This window comes from Diabrotica virgifera, chromosome 9 (assembly GCF_917563875.1).
Source record: "Diabrotica virgifera virgifera chromosome 9, PGI_DIABVI_V3a".
Classification (NCBI taxonomy): Eukaryota; Metazoa; Arthropoda; class Insecta; order Coleoptera; family Chrysomelidae; genus Diabrotica; species Diabrotica virgifera.
Genome location: NC_065451.1, coordinates 184,862,511 through 184,883,922, shown reverse-complemented (window position 1 = coordinate 184,883,922; position 21,412 = coordinate 184,862,511). Strand labels below are relative to the sequence as shown.

At 32.8% G+C, this 21,412-nt stretch overlaps 2 protein-coding genes across 4 annotated transcripts in view; one reads left to right on the top strand and one right to left on the bottom strand.

Annotated features, from left to right (window-relative positions):
* LOC126891838 (MIP18 family protein galla-2) overlaps window positions 1–20,512 on the bottom strand; it is a 30,939-nt gene extending 10,427 nt beyond the window's left edge. The window contains exon 1 of the mRNA XM_050661160.1: window positions 20,413–20,512. Coding sequence (XP_050517117.1) covers window positions 20,413–20,497 — 85 coding nt within the window. The 5' untranslated portion in view covers window positions 20,498–20,512. The remainder of the gene's footprint in view (window positions 1–20,412) is intronic.
* The window catches only part of LOC126891835 (beta-1,3-galactosyltransferase 5-like), a 90,178-nt gene continuing 84,209 nt past the window's right edge, over window positions 15,444–21,412 (top strand). Inside the window, exon 1 of one of the 3 annotated variants that reach the window (XM_050661149.1) lies at window positions 15,444–15,764. The gene's annotated coding sequence lies outside the window, so the exon portion shown is untranslated. Of the gene's footprint in view, window positions 15,765–19,976; window positions 20,042–20,216; window positions 20,236–21,412 lie in introns of those variants that run through there. The other 2 variants (XM_050661151.1, XM_050661153.1) reach the window with 2 other exon arrangements.

Below are 21,412 nucleotides of genomic sequence, written 5' to 3'. Positions count from 1 at the left end.
AACAGATTTCTTATTTCTTCAGCAATTATATTTACCCCGTGGGCTACACAAGTGCAATGAATTAAATTAGGATAAAAAATCTTTAGATTAACAGCAGCTTTTAACATATATGCCGCAGCATCTGAAAGCATTAAAACTATTTTATTCACTGGTATAGGGTTGGGTAAAAAGAGGTTTGTTCAACTATCTTGTATAAATCGATTTATTGTTAAATTGTTTGTTTTTTCCAATTCTTTAGCGGCAACTAAATAAGGTTTTCTCGCAAAGTTTTCGTTCAAAATTCCAGTCATTAAATTAGCTATATACCTGCCGCATACATCTGTCGTTTCATCCATGATAATATACAAAAAATTGCCCTCTAACTCCCGCTTAATTTTTGAAATACATTCCACATAACATTTTTCCACATTATGTTTTCTCAATGTACTCTCGTCCGGTAAGGATTTATTAAGATATTTTTCGAAAAAGCATTTAAAACTAGGGTTATTAACTTTATATAGAGGAATGTTGGATGCAATCAGCATCTGGCATAAATCAGATTTAAATGCGTGTCTTCCTCATTTTTTTTTGAACTACTTAAACTATCCCGCAGAGATATTTGGGCTAACTTAGAGGAATTTAATTTTTCCAAATTACGTTTATGAAGTGGGGTTCCACAATGCTGGTGAATAAAGTACTTTTTTCTACTTGAAATCTGAGAATTTAAAAAAAAAATAATTAGAATTCTAAAACCGCTTTAGAATTTAGTTATGTTGTGGGACGAGAAAAAAAAGAGAAAAAATAAAACTTTTACCGATTTGCCGCATGGTTTACAAAATGCTCCATCTCCTTCTAGAGAAAGTTCCGAATAAGGTGCGGTCCATAGCCTTAATTTAGATATCATCTTTTCGCACAAATGTCTAAAACGTTTTAAAACGTGTTCTTTGCTTTTCGGTATACGCAACAAAACTAAACTAGGATGACTAGGAGTGACTAAACTCTGATACAGTAACCGACTGTACAACTGATAATAAACTAATAAAGCTTAGGGATTTCCAAATAGTTATATCAAAGAATACTAACACACTCACTGAGTGTGTTAGTATTCTTTGGTTATATAACCCTCAAGTCTCGATCAGGTACATTTTCCTAGAAATCTGTTATATAAACAAACCATTGATATTTTATTATTGACCCAAAATTTTATTATAGAATGGTTTAGTAATAGAATAATGGGTACCATTAATGGTAGTACAATGAAATTTTAAAAAAGGCACAAATAGGCGGAATTTACGAAAAAAGGCAAAAAGTGCAAAAAACAATTATAATAGGCAAAATAGGCAAAAAAGGCATCTTGCCCATAATCCGAGCTTTAGTTATAAGAAAATAAAAATTGAGTTTTCGGAGCAGCAGGGTATAAAATGCTGTTTCCTTCTCGTTTGAGGATTATAAATAAAATGGTTTGAATCAAAAATAATGAGAATTAAAAAAATTTCGAAGAAAACAAATAATTGGTCTTCGTAAGTCCTAGGTTTTCACCTAAAGTGATCGAACGTAGAACCGGAAGTCGATATTTGAACTCTTCATGTAACTTTGCGTCGATTGATATAGGATTTCACTAATTTTGAGTAATTTTTACTAAACTTTTGGTCATAATTGTTTAAAAGAAAATGGTTTTAAAACCGGGACTAAAGAGTTGAGCCCGACTTTTCAATACTCTGCGATTGATAATTGATATGTCACATGTACTATTTCTGCGACTATAATTATGGCACTTCCGGTTAGAACTTCTTAAGCGGAAATTATATAAAAACCAAAAGTATACATTTGTTCTTATCTTGATGAGGCACGTTGAATAATATATCACTTATACTATTTCGGTGACTTTAAAACAGTACTTCCGGTTGCAACTCTAAAACTGGAAGTCCGATGTCAAGTTTCTCATTTTTAATACCATCCTTGGGTTGTACCAAGCTTTTATTCGACATCTCATTTGTCATTATATCTGTATTAATATCGGAGGAGTTATATTCGCGGACGGATAGACAGACAGTCCTGAAACCGGAAGTATATTATTTGTTCTCGTCTTGCAAAGGCGCGTCGAATAATATGTCACTTGTACTATTCCGGTGACTTTAAAACAGTACTTCTGGTCGCATTTCTAAAACCGGAAGTCCGAGGTCAAATTTCTCACCTATAGTATCATTCTTTGATTATAATCATTCATTCGACACCTCATTTGACATTCTAAATGGTATAGTGACGGAGGAGTAATATTCGCAGACGGACGGACAGACGGACAGACAGTCATCAAACCGGAAGTTTACATTATTGGTTCTCGTCTTGCTAAGGCGCGTCGAATAATATTTCACTTGTACTATTCCGGTGACTGTAAAACAGTAGGTACTTCCGGTCGCATTTCTAAAACCGGAAGTCCTAGGTTAAATTTTTCACCTTAAGTACCATCTACGGACAGACAGACAGACAGACGGAAAGACGGAAAGACGGACGCGGATAATTCAAAGTTAATTGAAATGTTAAATGTTAAATGAGTGAAAACAAAAGATTTTTACTCTTGGTGGGTCCAAACTGTATGAAACAGAATCTGCAAGATACAGTGAGTTACAGCGGAGTGTAGATGGGTGTGTTAAAGTAAATACTTTAATACACTGTAAGTAATGCCTGCACTGAAGTATTACTACTAGGTCACCATAGTAGCTGTAGCTGCACTCTAATACATATTTGAAAGTCTATCGACTTAATACACTCTCACTCTGATAAATTTAGTGTGATAAATTTTAAGCCTTCATGCACAACAAACAACAGTGTAAAAAGCAAGTTTGCTAAAGGCTTCATAAAGACATTGTGCATTATTTCATATTGTTTTATTTGGGATTAAAGGATGTTAACATTGAAGAAAATAAAGAGTATTATTAATTATTAGCGAAAGTTGAGTGCTGAAATACGTAAGTAGAGTACCTAAATACGTAAAACTGCACAACGTAATGCAGGGAAATTAAAACGTAAACGGAGCAAAGGTAGAAGAAAATCAGCCTAGCTGGAAGAACAGGTTATTAAAATTATAATGGGAGATTTTAACGCGAAGTTTGGGGAAGTAAACGTAGAAGAATGTACAGTACAGGAGCATACGGTGTGAGAAATAGAAACGAAAGGGATGATAAACTTATAAAATTTTGCCAAAACCATAGTTTTGCTATAGCGAATACATTTTTTAAGCTGCCAAACAGAAGACTATAGCTATACGTGGAAGTTATCAGCGGATCAAAACGAGAGAATTCTAAGAAACCAATTACACTATGTATTAATTAGCAAGATACTTGCCGGAACGCAATTATATTAGAAAAAATATATACGAGTGTCGACATAGAATCAGATCGCAAGCCAGTAATGACCAAAATTAGGCTCAAAATGAAAATAATAGAACGAAGATGAATGGATTACAACACCTTTAAAATGCCATTGACACAGTGGGAAGAGAGTTTGGCCTAAACATAAACTGTTCAAAAACAAAATACATGCACTGAAAAAAATATTGTACGTAGTACCAATGAACGCCAATCATTGACTTTTTTTACATTGATTCAATGAAAATTTCGTTAATACTATAAACATGTAGTCATTAAGTAATGACCATATTCATTATTACAATGTAATTCTATTCATTAAAAAATAATGAATAGAATCATTAATCCAATGAATCGTTTTATCTATCCAATGACTTTTTTCATAATACTAATAATTTGTTCATTGTATATAAAAAACTATACATCAGGATTATGCGGTTAAATTAATGAATATAAAACGTTGCACTAATGTACAGTGTTCTTTAAATTACGAACTCGTTTATTGAATCAATGTTTTCTTAACATTAAATAAATTTTTTCGACTTTGATTAATAACTCGATACATTGTTTTGATGTAACGCAATCATTGTATTAACGTACTATACCTGAATCAATGATCAATACATTGTAGCAATAATCTTCTACATAAACCGATACATTTCTTAAAACTCTATAAGTGTTTTTATTGGTGTAAAAAAATCACGTGACAACAGTTGCTGCCTCCTAGCAGACAGTCACCCTGCAGACTCTGAGGAGAGGTGTTTGGCACTAGTGATTTGGTTGATTTTTCTAAGGTATGTATTTACATATATTTTTAACTATTTATAAATTATTTTGTTGGATTTCTATAAAAAAAGTTTTACTTCTATTTCCACTTTTGCAGATTGATATGGACTTTGGAGTGGCATTTGGAAATGGAAATGGACTTATTGATGGATGGGACAGCAATTTCGAAAGAATTATCTCCTTTCTTCGGTGTGAAAGTCATATCAAGGATAAAACAAATAAATTTTTATTTGAAAAGATTACCCATGAAGACATTACGGAATGTAAGTACCTATTTCATTATTCAATTCTGCATAATATTATCTAGTATTAAGTACTTTTTGTTCTCTGTTTAGTATGTTCACTATTTAGATTAGGTTCTTCTTTAGGTAGATTCTACATCGATATTTTGTACGAACTAATAAAATGGTTAAAAAAGATCTTAATGGACAACCAAATATATAAATAATAAAATATACCATCAGAGATTTCCAGTAATCATTCTTACAACGGGAAGACCCAGCAAGAAGTCGAATATCATATCAGATTTTTGAAATAAAAGAAAAATGCCATTCAACCATTTGTTTTTTGTATGGGTGGTGATAATTAATCCCAGAGAGATGTTGTATTTATGGAGATGTTATTGCAGATATATTTATTTTCACGATATCAGGTATATATTTTTTATATAATATAAATATATATATATATATATATATATATATATATATATATATATATATATATATATATATTTTTATATATGTTATAAGAAGAATCCATTTCTGTTATATTTAGTTATTCAGTTTTTTCCAAATTACATTATAAAAAGTTGTTTGTGTTAATTAAAAATATATATGTTTTTTTTTAAACTTATAGATACTTAACATTAGTTTGAGAATCGGCAAAAAATCGTTGCTTCAACCTATATTTGTAATATTTATGTAGATATTAAGTCGTCATTTTGTTTACTTATTAACTATTTGTATGTTAAATACAAATATGCATGAAGATGACATTCACTGAACCAAAAAAGTACGTAAATATAATGAAAAAAACATTGATTCAAAAACGGGGAGCATTAATTTTCGTCCAAAGGTCAGTATCGTTAGTCCAATGTAAGTAGATACATTAACTAATGCTCAAAAACATTAACTTCTATGAATTAGTACGTTCATTCAATGTACTTTCTACTTAAGAATTAATGTACCGATACATTGATTCAATGTACCGATCCATTGATTCAATGTACCGATACATTGATTCAATGTAGCTATACATTGATTCTTAACTAGAAAGTAAATTGAATGAACCTACTAATTCATAAAAATTAATGTTTTTGAGCATTAGTTAATGTATCTACTTACATTGGACCAATGATACTGATCTTTGGACGAAAATTAATGTTCCCCGTTTTTAAATCAATGTTTTTTTCATTATATTTACGTACTTTTTTGGTTCAGTGTGGTATTTAGCGGTTTGGCCCATCAAGATTCACGGTTATTTGATGGTCATATAATTCAAAGAGTACCCACCCAAGTAGCAATTTTACGACCTGCAACCAATTTTGTCCTAATGGGACGTTAAATTTAAGGACAAAATTGGTTCACAATAAGTTTTAACCAAGGACAACGTCTGTTTTTCCTATGGACCAACGTTGCTGCTACTAAGTAATATAATCTGATGACCAACCGACATCGGGAATAACGACGTCAATTATTAGGATAAGGTTTGACGTTAAGCTGACGTCGGTCTTAACCTATCTGTAGTATAAGTGCAATTAAGTGGCATACATCAACGACTACTCAACGTCGGGAATTACAACGTATTTTTTAGGATAGATGCCATCGTTCAGAGGACGTTGGTGTTTTATCGAGTATGGTAGACGTATTTTTCGGGAAGACGACAACGACAATCCAACGTTGAGAATACCAACGTTAATTATTAGGTTAAGGTTTAACGTTAAGCTGACATCGGGTATAACCTCTATACTACAATGTAATTTACTGGAAGACATTTAACGACTGCTCAACGTCGGGGATTACAGCGTATTTATTAGTATCGAACCCAACGTTCAGGAGACGTCGGGTGTTTTCTCAGTAGGCATATGGTAGATTGCTGCGCGTGCTTGCGGGAAGGTGAGAACGACAATACAACGTAGGTAATAACAACGTAGTACTTAAGTAAAGTTGTATACGTTAACCTGACGTCAAAGTTTTTTTATAAGATACCTGTAATTTACTAAAAAACGTCGACGACTATCCAACGTCGTAAAGTAAATTTTCGACAATTGGTTGTTTAGTTTCCAACTACAAAACGACGTAAAAATTTGCTGATTAGGGCCTATCTGACTTGACTCATCTTGACTTATATGACTATAATATGACAGATATTGCATTGCATAACATAACCTTACTTTTTTACACTTGGTTTTTCTAGTTTTTCTATAAACAGTATATTAACAATAACAATTTATTGAATGAATGAATGAAACACCTATATAGTTAAAAATATATATAGTTGTTTTTTGAGAAAAACAATGTCTCAAAATGAAGGGGAAAATGGAAAAAAGAAATCAAATGCCACCACCAGATTAAGGCGTGTTCACGACGACGACCGGTCGTCGGGAGTCTGTCGTCAAGACCAGGTTGTTTGCGCTTACTTTAGGACATATTAGGTATACCAATAGGTAAATTCGAGGTGTGCAAGGTAAAAATAGGTTATACTAAAGGTCGTCAGGGGGTGTCCTTGTCCAAATCAGTTAAAATGTAGTGCAATTTAGGTCGCGAGTCAAATCCGCCATTAATGAAAGTTCGCCATGGTTCAGCCATTTTTTGAAACATAATGTTTGGCAATTTTTTTGCTAGATTTTAATGAATATTTGATTTTAATTAACGAATTTTGTTTATATATAAATCAAGGATAATTTTGTATGGGTCTAGACATAATAATACGTTTTTTTAATTACGATGGTTATTTCTATTTTTACCGTTTTGTTCGATTTAACCTGTAAATTTCTGAGGCGCTTTCAGTTTTTAGCAATTTTTATACCTATAGTTTAACAGTACACTTCCTTGCGTTTGTAAATTTTCGACAGCATTATGCAATGAGGCAGATGATTAATAAAATAAATATACAAGTCACTTAGGTTATATTCTGAATAGAGTAGGAACCTACTTAAATAAGTATCAACAGGCCGTCAGGCATCTTAGTTTCTGATGATTTAATATCCTCCAAGATTATTAACCTATTTGGTAAAAATGAAGTGTGTCGGCCGTACTTCTGTGGTAGAGAATTTTATACTATTACTTTACAAGACCAAAGTCCTAAAAACTAACGTAATTTGACGATAAAATATCTCGAGCTGAGAAGTCGAGAGAGGGACGTCGAGGCAACCCGTATTTCTATTCCCCACTTAGGTGCAAATAGCGGTTTTCTGAGCGTCGTCGCAACGTCGCGTATTAACGTTGGGGCATTTAATCCAACGTTAAGACGTCGTAATATTACGTCCAATTGCTTCTTGGGCAGTTTTAAATATCTTGGTTGCAATATTACTGAACAACTACATCCAGATAAAGAGATAAAATGTAGAATCGAGATAGCCCTCACATTTTTAAAAATGAGGTCATTCTTCTGTAATGATAACTTGCAACTTCAACTTCGAAAGCGCTTGATTAAATGTTACATTTGGTCAGTCCTCTTGTGTGATGTCGAAGCATGGACATTAAAAATATCCACCATTAATCGTTTGGAGGCCTTTGAAATGTGGTTGCACAGACGTACACTGAAAATACCATGGACGGCTATGCTGACAAATTTGGCAGTCCTTAAGAGAGCAAATGCTGCCCGCGAGCTGCTTGATAACATCAAATAAATATAGAAAGATGGCCTATTTTGGACACGTAGTAAGGGGAGACCGGTATAATATTCTTAAACTTATTATGATGGATAAAATCGAAGGACGCAGAGGAATTGGTAGAAAGCAGGCCTCTTAGTTGAAGAATATCAGGGAGTGGACAGGAATAAAGAAAGCAGAACAACTATTTAAAATAGCTCGAGACAGAGACAGTTTCGCCATGTTAATCGCCAACGTCAAGGGGACTTGATAGGGTACGTTAAGAAAAAGAAGAACGAAGATCCACAAATGCACAAATCGATACAAGTAAATTAAGCAATCCATTCATAAGACATGTCTTCCTACAAGATATCCTGCAAGGAAAAATGTTTGGAAAGCGAGGTCCAGGAAGACCAACATCCTGGTTAAAGAACCTCAGAACCTAGTTCAACGCACATCTCTGCAGTTTCTTCGCGCTGCTGCGTATAAGATAAATTTCGCCATGATGATCGCCAACATTCGTCACGGATAGATGAAGTTAATAATCGATTAATGAATGGTAATAACAAATTCTGCAAAATACTTAAACGGATACAAGATAGTTATTAATAAAGACAGAAATAGATAAAAGTCAAAAAGAAATTCTGACACCAACCAGAGGAAAAGAAACAATGGATGACCGAGGAAATTTTAGATTTATTGGAAGAATGGCGTCAACATAAAATAAAAATAAAGATACAGAAATCAGTACATGAAAGTGGATAAACAAGTAAAATACAAAATAAAGCAGAGCTAAAGAATTATGTAAGAAAGGGTCATGATAGTTTTAACATACACAAAAAAATTAAAGAATTAACTCACAACAATAGAAAAAGAAAGCTGGATATACTGAATGTACAAATAAAAATACGAAAGCTACAATACCTGGAACACGTAATGAATGACTTTTAAATGATTTTTGAAAATGAAATGATTTTTAAAAATAACATAAAAATTCAATTTTTTGGTTTCAGCAATGGTTTGCCTTTCTATAATTTTTATTTTAATAAGTTACAGGGGTGCAAAACAAAAAGAGAAAATTTAGTATGATTTTTAATTTCAAATATTTCATTCAAAAGAAACTGTTTGTAAATTCTAAGGGACTTTCGACCCTCGTTAATAATTTATGTAAGGGAAAGTGGGGGAATGGTGCGCGGCGGGTAATTGTGCGCTGCATTGTATTTCAAATTCCGTGGAAGATTTTACGAACTCAACCAGTCCTACACCTTTCAACCGATCTCATGAACGGTTTACGCCATTATCTTCAGTCGACCATTGTACGTGGACTAAGTCAGATCCGATTATTGAAAATTGCAAGAATTCTTCTAGTCTTTCTGCTCCAAAAAATAGGACGGTAAATCCTTAGGCTTTATTCAATTGCTTTGGACTTATTATTGATTTAAATCATGTTATTTAACGTGTATTTTGGTACATCTGTTGGTTGATATGGTTCAGTAGTTTTTCGTTTGTGATGATGATTATTATTTAGGCCACGAACCTACTCTAGAAAATCTACGATTCTTAAAAATATATTGACGAAGATTTAAAAATGAATGTAATCAGAAATGATGGCAGAAAATACAAGAAACAAGAGGGCTTTCAATATTCTCGAATCGATTTAAAAAAGATTAACAGGTTTGCACACGCCACCCCGTTTAGGCCGCACAGCTGTACAGCTGTGTTTCAGGTGAAGTAGAAAAATAATTAAGAGAATGTTGTGTTAACGCTTGCTAAATTATTCTATGGCTTAACATAAAGAACTTAGATGATTGGTATTCAGGTATGCTGAAGAAAATAATATCCTAAATCATTTTAATAAAGAGAAGAAATTAGCTAGCAAAGATTCGCTTTATGGGTTTACAAAAAGGAGTCATGATACATATAACATTAAGACAACAGTTCAAGCACACCAATGAAGACAAAATTGGAGGAAGCCCATGAAAAGAGATGATTAATGGACGAGAATCTTAAGAGAAAGGAGGAACAGAAAGCAGCAAGAAAGGCAACTGCTGAAGATGTTTTGATAAAGAATCGCCAGATATCTCGCCAGACAGAGAAAAGAAAAAAACAAAAAAAGGCAAACAATAAAAGAAGAGAGTGCAGAAAGAGCTAACACCTGAGTCGTCTGATATAGCACACGGTTATTTGTCAGATATTATCGATGAAGACCATTAGAAAAACCAGCTGTACGTAACGAGACATGCTCTATTTGTGGGGAGAGAGGGAAAAAATGATTGATATACATGTGTGTTACGTGCCTCGGGGAATCACGCAGAATATACAGCTGTAAATACCCCAGAAAATTATAAATGCAACTTTTGTTTACGTTAAAAATATGACATTTAAGTATACCATACAATTCTTATTTCTTCATAATATTTTTATACTTTTGAAAGAAGTGTTTTTTTCTACAACCACTATTCAAAGTGCACTTTTCTGCACGGTTTTATGTTAGCAAACTTGATATTTTCTCACAGTATAAGATATTTGACATTAGTGTGCAGAAAAGTGACGTTTCTGTGCCGCAAAATGACGTTTCTGTGCCGCAAAGTTCTTTTCTGCACAGTTGACTACCTCATTCTGAGTAACGTTATATTCTGTTTACATCCGTGGACTACCGCATTTTGAGTAACGTTATATTCTGTTTACATCCGTGGTTAAAATTTAGACAAATATATAACCTATAAGACAATTATTATATTTAACTATAGCATAGAAACTAAATTATGGATGTTACAACTATTTTATTTTACAATTTTATCCTTATTAAACATTTTATAATTATCAAATAACCAATAAGGATTTAGCAACCTGTGCAAGAGACGTCGAATGAAGTAGGTTTTGTGTAAATCCGTGACTGCATAAATATAATGTCAATAATGTGTAATAATTGTTTAAATTTAAACAAATTAAGGCAGTGCATTAATTTTTTAACTGATTTCTGTGCAATTTATTTAGGTATAAGGAATTTAAATTGATTAGTAGGTATTAATTAAATACAGTTTAAAATTTATCACATAGGTACCTATTATAATTAATCGTCGTTTGGAAATTGTGATTTTTATTTTTAGGAAAAACTGTGCTTGTAGAAAAAGTATAGTGTGAAACACGTGCAGAAAGGTAATTTCTCACTCGTTTGAATTGCGGCACTCGCTTGCGCTCGTACCGCAACTTTTCAATCTCGTGAGAAATTAGTACCTTTCTGCACTTGTTGCACAATATACTATTATTACATTAATTTTAAATTCATGTTTTTTTTTCTAACATTAATTTAGTGCGCACCATTTCCCAATCTGTGCGCATGATTAGTTTTTTTCTTCTTACTTCTTACTTTTTCTTTTTTTAATATTATGCTTTTGAACTTTGTATTTCTCTAAAACTTATTTTACATATGCAAAGTAGAATAGTTAAGGCTTACTCTAACGAACTGGATGTTATGATAGGTTGAAAGAATTTACAACAGAATCGATTTCTGCTTAAGTGCGCACCATTCCCCCACTTTCCCTTAATCTTTCATTCTGCGTTTAAATTTTTCAAAAATATTTATTAGTTTTCTCAGGATTCGAAAAAAAAATGAATGCATTTAAATAGCATTTGTCCGAAATTTTACGCCTACGCTCTAAAATGCTAAGATTGACAACAAAGGGAAAGATAAAAGAAAAAAGGAGGATGACAGAGACTCTTTTAAATTTAGGTCCCAATATAACACATCCCGAATTTTTTCTGATGATGAAGAACTTGCATTGGAGGTGTACTTAACAGATTTGGCTGGTTTAAATTATGGAATACATACGGAATACATATGGAATATATACGACGTCAAACAATAAAAAAATCCCACAAAATTGGACTAGTAAGGCCATAGCTAGTAAAGATTGGGTGAGAGGTTTTCTATCTCGCCATGAAAATCTCTCTTTACGGAAACCTGAAGCCACAAGTTTAAGTAGATCGAAGGCTTTTAACAGAAAGAATGTAACAGATTTTTTCGAAAACTTGAATTCTGTTATGAATAAATACAAATTTGGTCCCGAAGCTATTTATAACATAGATGAAACAGGCATTACAACAGTACATCGTCCAACAAAAATAATTGCTAAATAAGGTATTAAGCAAGTTTCAAAAGTAACCAGCGGAGAAAGAGGAACCACCGTTACTTTGTGTTGTGCAATAAATGCAATAGGCAATAAATTACCTCTGTTTTTTGTGTTTCCCCGTGTAAAACCTAGACAAGAAATACTGGTAGGAGCTCCTCCTGGGTCATTTATAGCTGCTCATTCTAGTGGATGGAGACTATGAAAAATTTTGAGCTGTTTCTGAAACATTTTATAAAATACGTGAAATTTAGCAAAGAAAATCCAGTTTTGATGCTTTTGGACAACCACGACAGTCATTTGTCACCTAATGGACTAAATATATTATTGTGTTTTCAATTTATCAATCAAAGCCAAAATGAAAATTAAATTAAATTTTTTTTAAATAACGCGGGCACATAAATTGGACACACCCTGTATATTGATCTGTAAATATTTATTAGAATTTAGTTTGGATGTAAGTGGATTTCTTTTTTTAATGAGTTTTCCGATGAACCATTAAAGACTTTTGTGAATAATTAAAGTGAAAAGGACGATGTATTTAGGTTTATAATGGAAAAAGATTGTTTACTACGGAAACTATAGAATCCACAGCTAAATGTAATTATCATTTTCGAGAAAAGTGGTTTTAAAAGAAAGTTTGGAATTTTTATATCTTTGTTTCAACACGAGTAAATGTTGTATAGTTCCCCGAAAGTAATTAGGATGGTCGGAATAATTTTGAAAAAGACTGTTTGTTTGTCGAATGGAAAAGATTGTTTATGATTCTTGGCAAGTTGGAAGGGGAAAAGTAGTTTGAATGATTGAGAGAGTTTGAAAAAGAAGTCAGTATGTTATTTGGCAGCGCTGAGGAGCGGTCGACGTTTTGGTGGATAAGTAATTAGCAAGTACCAGTGGTTTGTTTGATAGTGGAGAATAGTGCTGAAAAGTGGAACGAGAGACAGATCAAATTGAGACGAAATACCTCTTTGATTCTGTATTATTGTGAGAAGGAGAGCAGAGAATTTTTGTAGTTTTGTTTGAGTTGAGTACGTGTCAAAAGAGGCCCGGCTTGTTGGAGAATTGGTGCTGGTATGCTGATAGTTTTGAAGCTGGAGAACGGAGAGGGCTTTGATGAGTAGCCTTTAACATAGTCAACGAGGGAGAGCTGTTTTGGGTCACGAGAAGACATCAGAGTGAGTGAAGCAAAAGGCCAGTCAACTTATGTGAAAGATATTTTTTATGTTCGGAAACTAAAAATTTGAGTAAAAAGCGTAAGAATTAAAATTCCAATATTTCAAAAAGTAAATAGGAAGTATAGCTAATCTTGCGAATACATAATTTGGTTTTGTTTATTTTGTTGTACCAAAGTCATCGGAAACAAACCGATAAATTGTTTTTTTTAAATAGAATAAATTTAAGTGGTAAAAATTTCATTCGGACATCTGTGTCCACAGGTTTTAGATTTGATAGATTTTTCGAGTATTGATTTTGATAAATAAAAGACAATGCTGTATGTTTATTTTATATTTTTGCTTTATTTCTTTTTCCTATTTTATCCCGATTAGGATCAACTAAGAGATACTGAAACCACGAGGGAAGATAAGTATAACGTAAGATAATTTAGATTTTTTTTATATTATAAAAAGGCACCCTGAGATTTTTATTCATTTTTTTATGTATGATTTGCGACAATTAAATAATTAATCCAATAAATAATAATTAATATAAAATTAATAAGAAGCAGATCATAACAACATGTAAAGATAATGGTATTATAATATAATGTTTATGTATGGTAAATATGTTTTAATGTTTATTTGTATTGTGTAATGTTTATTAATTTATAGTGTATAGTAAACTATAATCGCTACAGACACTCCCATTAAAACACAAATAGAAGAAGCATATGAAATGAGGAAGTTAAGATGTAAGAACAAAAGTAGTAAAAGCAAAGAAAATAGAGAAAATGAATTTCTAAAACAACTAAATTAGACAAGAACAGCCGCGCTTTAAAGAAAATCAATCGAGCTCGTAGGATTCAACGTCATACATCAACATCTTCAGAATCATCAGTTATAGTCTAGTTCTAGTCCCACTCTAGTCTAGTTATATCTGATGTGAATGATGATGATGCTAAAGAAGTTTTTGATGAACCTTTTTCAAACAAGCCGGTTACAGGTGAATACATCTTAGTAAGATTTGTCACTAAAAGCAAAGTCTATCCATTATGTTGGCTGTATTTTGAAAACTGAGGGTGATGAGCATGAAGTCAGTTTCCTGAGAAAAAAATCAAGCTACTTTGGTTATCCCGATGTGGAGGATATTGGAATAGTAAGCTCCGAGGATGTAATTAAACTTCCGCAACCTGGTTAACTTAGTGGAACGGATATGATGAATTTTACGTTTGATTTTAATTTTAGTAATTATGAAAATGTTTTGTAGTTTTCAGAAGTGATTATTTTATAAATATAGTGTGGGTAGCTGTTCTTTATTTCATAAATAATTTGTGTTTATTTTTGTCTCAACCCTCCCATCACATGTCTAAGGCTCCCTTACAGAGGGAGGCTTGAGACAAAGTACCTACATTTCCATTTTAAATTATCACTGATAAACGGCTTGCTATAATTAAATTAGGTCTTCACTAAATAAAAGCCAAAATTGCATTAGAGTTACAGTTTTTTTAAGAAGGTATTAGTCAAAATTACAAATAAAATAAGGTCCACATAAAAATTGTCTCAAGGCTCCCCACGTTCCCCTAACGTAGCACCACAGTATAAAGAGGGACAGTAAAACCACTTCCATGTCGGCACTTTGATCTCAAGAAGTAATACCGGCAGTACGCAATTGGTAATTCACCAGTGGTGGATGCGGGTTTTCCCTGTTAAAACCCGTACGTTTCTATGCGACTAGCAATGCGAGAGTGGGGTAAAAGCGACTAGGAACATTGCGCGGTCGCCATGCGCGACTAAGATTTTACTTCCAATTTTTTGGAGAGTGGTTCTACTGTCTCTCTTTATACTGTGGTAGCACAAAAGTGACTGCAAAACAGAAAAATTCTTGTCCAGTAGCACACCATACACCATTCTAACACAACAGGCCACACATTTGATTTATCAGATATCAATATCTTGAGATAGAACACAATTATAAAAAAGATTATTTCTCGAAATGTACCACATAAATAAAAACAAAAATTTAATAAATTATTCGACACGAGAGCGTTAATACGCAAATCACAAGTAGTAAACCATCCCAGTGAAAGAGTCGAGTACGCAGCAGTAGCCACTTCCATCGGCTTCGTTCATCCACCACCACCAGACAAGGATAAAAAAGAAAACGCCAAGAAGGGGATGCCGGCTCGCCGACCGCCGACCCAACAGCAAAGTAGACCAGCCAGCAAGAACGTGACGTCGCGCGTCGCGGATCAGTAGTTCTTCGACTGTCGCGTGATAAGCACGGGAAAAAATAACGGTGGATTCATATCAATGTGATGACAGTATGATACAATAACCAACAGAAAGTAAAGTTCTTTGATGTTTGTGATGACGCCCGTGTTTTTCAATCGATATTTCCCAGCATCTCTCACGTCTCCGTCTAGCTGAATCTGTGGGAGATCACTTGGGGCTGTGACAAACACAGCTAAATGTTTGTTAGAAAACATGAATTTCATTTTCCTTCGAAATACAGCACCTTGAAATGTTATCTGTGGTATGTACTCATTTTATAGCTTATTTACTTCTTTTGTAACAATGTGCAAGATAAAAATATCAGAATCTGTCAGATAAATTGTCCACGACCTACGACACATTTACCACCAATTTTTTTTGATGAAATATCCCTAAATTTTAGAATAAAGTCTGAATACTTTGGCTATCATTATATTAAGAACGCAATTTAGTGATTTGCAGGTAAAATTTCATTCAATAAATGGCAAAATAAAAGAAAACGAAAAGTGCAATGGTTGGAAGTGACTACTAACACTGCGGTCGTAATATACAAACTTGCCAAAATGTCTTTATATTTTTATATTATAGGCTATTAATTATGTACTTTCGAAAATAACTATAATTTTCAAGGGGTTTTATTGTTTTATATGGTCAACGGACCTCTAAATATAAAAAAATCGCGGAGTGCACCATTTAAAGGGGTGCGATTTTGAGAAAGGGGTGAATAATTAATCCCTATGCCTCGACTGCAATAGGGTGAGTTCTATGAATTTTTCGTACATACACATCTACAGAAAAATTGTTCCAAATTAAATTAACTATCGAAATATCACCTTTTAAAGTCAAAAGTATTTTTTTTGCAAAAATATATTAAAAAAAAGCAAAAAAACACGAAAGCAATTTTGATTTTTGCTCCATAACTTTATCCCACCGGGATATACCTACTTAGGCATAGGCATTGCTTCACAGAAAAGAAAACTTCCATCTTTCTTCTTTAAAATGACGTTTGGTAGAAGTCTTTAGGATTTATAGTTTCCGAAATATGATTTTTCAAAGTTCGCCACTCACAGCATTTTTGGGCCATTTTTCTTATTATTTCGCAAATATTGTTCTGTAACTTTTGTCTACGCAGCTTTAGGTATATGCAATGGTACATTTAATAGGAAGAGAAGTCAATTACCTTTAAAATGGTCTATTGTTTAAGGTTGTACGACTATTTTTAAGCAAGTTATGGTTTTTCAAAATTTTATACTTTTAACGATTTTTGATATTTTTTACGATTATTTTTTAAACTCATTACAACTTTTTTTCTTGTACATTTAGATATACAGGGTGTCCCCGAAAATAATGCGTTCCTTAAAGGTATAGGTAGAAGGCACAATGTAGAGCAAAAAAGTCTTATAACATTTCTTTCTAAATTGATCCGTTTGACCAAAAAACGAAAATACATTTTGATATGTAAATTGAAGTCAGGGACGGCTTTACCTATTGTGCAGGGTGTGCGGTGCACACGGGCGCCGGGATGTTAGGGGCGCCGAGCGCCAAAGAACGGATCCTTCACTTTGTTTCAACATAAAATATGAAACTTTGTTTAAAACCATTAATGAAAAATTACATTAGCACTTAAGCGCGATTTATAGATTTCCGCCCGTCCGACTCGGGCTGAAAAAAAAGCAATAAGGCTGAAATAAAAGAACATTTTCTAGGCTTTTTTCCTATTACAGATACTACTGGTCAGGGCTTAACTCAATTTTTGTTAGAATATTTAATCTCAAACGAAATTAACATATACAAGATACGCGTAGTCAAGGTTACGATAATGGGTCAAATATGAAGGGGAAGAATATAGGTTTACAAAGACGAATTTTAGACTTAAACTTCCGTGCATTTTATGTACCTTGTGCAGCGCACAGCCTAAACCTGGTAGTGAATGACGCTGCTAAATCTTCATTAGAAATTGTCAATTTCTATTTAATTGTACAAGAAATTTATGTTTTTTCATCAACTTTACAACTTTAAGCCTAAAACCATTCTCAGATACTCGATAGGAGAGCAGGGTTGAAGCAGTAACAGCTCTCCATTTTAATCTGGGAAAAGTGTATGATGCCTTGTTTAGCGTATGTTCCGATAACACCAAAGATGCAGAGTCAAGAAATATGGCAAATTCAATATTGGCAAAAAGTAAGTCATTTAAATTCATCTGCTCTTTGCTTATTTGGTTTGAAATTTTAAGCAAGATAAATATAGTTAGCAAGGCTCTGCAAAAGTCAGATGTTGTATTGTCAGAAGCCGTAAAAATGACTTATCATACAAAAATAAGTTTGTCTGAATTACGCGATGAGTATGTTTTTGAGCAGTTCATTAATACTGCAAAAACTGTGGCAGAAGAAATCGAGGCAATAGCAGAATTTTTCACACCTGTCCACCCTCGTGCTCGTAGAATTTTTTTTAATTATGAGGCGGAACATGAACCAGTAACTGACGTGAAAATACATTTTAAAGTAAACTTTTACTATTACCTATAGATACCGCAATTACCAAGTTTGACGAACGTTTCCAACTTTTAAGGGGATGGGTACGTATTTTCAGCTGCAATGGTATTTAAATGGGGATTCATTTTTTTCGAATCCTGAGAAAACTAATGAATATTTTTGAAAAATTTAAACGTAGAAAGAAAGATTACGTTCTTACTGAGGACCGAAAGTCACTGAAAACTTCTATAATGTTTATTTTAATAAATTACAGGGGTGAAAAACTAAGAGAAAATTTAGTGTGATTTTTAATTTCAAATCTCTCATTCAAAATAAAGTTTTTATTCATTTTAAGGGACTTTCGGCCCTCGGTAATAAGGTAATCTTTCATTCTGCGTTTAAATTTTTCAAAAATACTTATTAGTTTCTCAGAATTCGAAAAAATGATTACATTTAAAATACATTAAAAATTTTGACAGCAGTCAAAATTTTCCTTTCCTCTTAAAGCAAAATAATGACACTTTTTCGTTACTTCAAAAATAAAACAATGGAACTGGAAGGATTTCGAGTTACAAAAAGAGCATATTGTTCTAATTTCGAAAATAAAATGTGTCAGTTTGGCTCTTCAGACATAGATAGGTTTGAGCTCTTTAATGAAATAGAATTATTACCAATGTTTATTGATGATTCTATTTTATTATATTTATACCTTTGGATATTTTAAATTACTTGTATACAAATAAATTTCTTTCAGTGTTCCCATATTTGTTCACTGCTCTTAGAATTTACTGCCCTTAAATTGCAAGTGACACTAGCGCACAGTGGAAGATCATTTTCTAAATTAAAAATTATCTAAGGACAACATTGTCGCAAAGTCGATTGACAAATTTATCACTAGTAAGTATTAAACATGAAATAAAAATTTAAGTAAGTGATATTGTTCAAGATTTTGCTAATGCAAAAGCACAAAAAGTATCTTTTGTATAATCATATGTTGTAGTATGTGTGTCCTGTAATAATTCGTTAATAAATTATTATTTTTTTAAATAATCACAAAGTTGTCCTTTTTTTATTCATCTAACCAATTCCTTCCTAAAAGTACTATTTATTCGTTTACTCAAACCTGTCAAATTTCCTCAACCAATTTTCAACTTTACCTCATACATAAAAAAGTTCATTTTTAATTAAATATTTTTAACAGATTTGGGTAGGTTGTTCTGACGATGTGAATACCTATTGGCTTCCGACTTCATTATTTTTTAATATTGCACTATTTGCATCTGGATTTTTGTTTACATTATAAGCGTACCTAACACCCTCTCCCATGTACTAGTACTAGGTAGGTACCTATTCGACTATTCCATTTTGACTGTGCATCTACCAAAGGGCGCCAGGGCATTGACTGCACACGAGCGTTACATGGGCTAGAGCCGGCTCTGATTGAAGTCTGGCAACAACGTGCAAATCAAAAATCTAAAGATTAAAAAAATAGGTTTGTAGGTCAGCTGCATCTGGTAGGTAAAATAATGTAAATATCAACCAAACCCATATCCATTATTTTGCAGGTAGGTACCTACGATGTCAACAACCCCAAAAATCACACCTCAAAACAAATAAACAAGGGGCATTAGGTTAAATTTCCATAGTCACAGCAAGTTCTTCTAGGCTATGTTGCCATGTAATTCAAATTTATGAAAATAAAAATTCACTTATTCCATATAATGTAATGTAATTTTTTTCTTGGAAACGGTTAACTTTGGAAAAAAATGTTATAGGACTTTTTTGTTCTAAATTGTGTAATATATCCATACCTTAAAGGAACGCACTATTTTCGGGGACACCCTGTATACTTTAAGGAGATATACATCTGGTCCAATAAAAAAGAAAGCCTATTTTCTTTACTTTAAAATGGTGGATTGTAAAAAATTCTAGGACTATTCTAACGTCGAAAATACATAGCATCTGATATGATAGAGATTTTAATACCAAGTGACAGACAGCTGATGTTTGTTAGAAAACATGAATTTCATTTTCCTTCGAAATACAGCACCTTGAAATGTTATCTGTGGTATGTATGTACATTTTATAGCTTATTTACTTCTTTTGTAACAATGTACAAGATTAAATATCTGACAGATATATTGTCCAAAAATTTACCACCTATTATTGTTGATGAAATATCCGTAATTTTTAGAATAAAATCTGGATACTTTTCCCATAATTGTATTAGATTGTGCAAGAAGGCAATTTAGTGATTTTCAGGTAAAATTTCATTCAATAAATTGCAAAATACAGTAAAATAAAAAGTGCAATTGGTGGAAGTGACTACAGTGAAACCCCGTTAACTCGGATTAATCGGGACCGCGGCCGATCCGGGTTATCGAAAATTCGGGTTAGCCGGAGAAAATGGTAAAAATTATTAAAATATGGTATGCTTACAGATAAACTCCGTTATAATTGGCACACAGACACTTGTAAACCACGTTCGCGTTCCACACATACAAAGCGTCGTCGAGAGTCTCATTTTTAGCTTTCGTATCTTTGCACCGATTGTCCAAACTGTCTTTTGTTATCATTTTGAAACAAAAACAACATTTTAAGTTTTATTGCCATTACGTAGACAAAAAATCACGCAAACACAAAATCTGAATATATTTACGAACGATTACAGAACGGAACGAACAATGCACTTTACTACACACAATACCGTCTCGCAACGAGAACGAACTTATGTTATTTAATAAGAGTGAAGACTAAGACCATTGTTTGAAAAATAATTTTTTAATAGTTTTTTCTAAACAATGCTAAGACAGTTTCAAGTAAATAAAGGATACTACAGATGCCTGTTGGTTTCGATAACACATTTTTACTAAGGTATATTATGTATCAAATTACACAAATACGCATTACCTCTCATTGTATAATGTGTTTGACATTGAAAATTGAAACGAATGAACTACATAGGAATTCGCTAAAGCGACAAATTTTTACGAAGAAAGTTTATTATGATAAATAAAATTAGCCTGAAAAATATAAGATATTATAGTATTCGAACAATATGTTTATAAGGAAAGATAAAAGAAAATATTTTAAGATGTTGAAAAGAAATTGGAAAATCCAGCATAAAGGACATACATTTTTATTGTTGTAATGTTTGTCTGATAAAAATCGGTCCGGGTTAGCCCGACTTCCGGGTTATCGGGGGCCGACTTATCGGGGTTCAACTGTACTATAGTAACACTGCGGACATAATATACAAACTTGCCAAGATGTCTTTATATTATTTTAATGAATACAAGTAGATCGAAAGTGAAATAAATTCAATAAAACATAGTAAAATTATTTTCTTCTTCTTCTTGTAGGACATCGTCTTCTTATTACGGCACGTATCCATTTCCGGATGCTGGCGATAAGTTTGGCTATTTTAACTTTGCTTGCA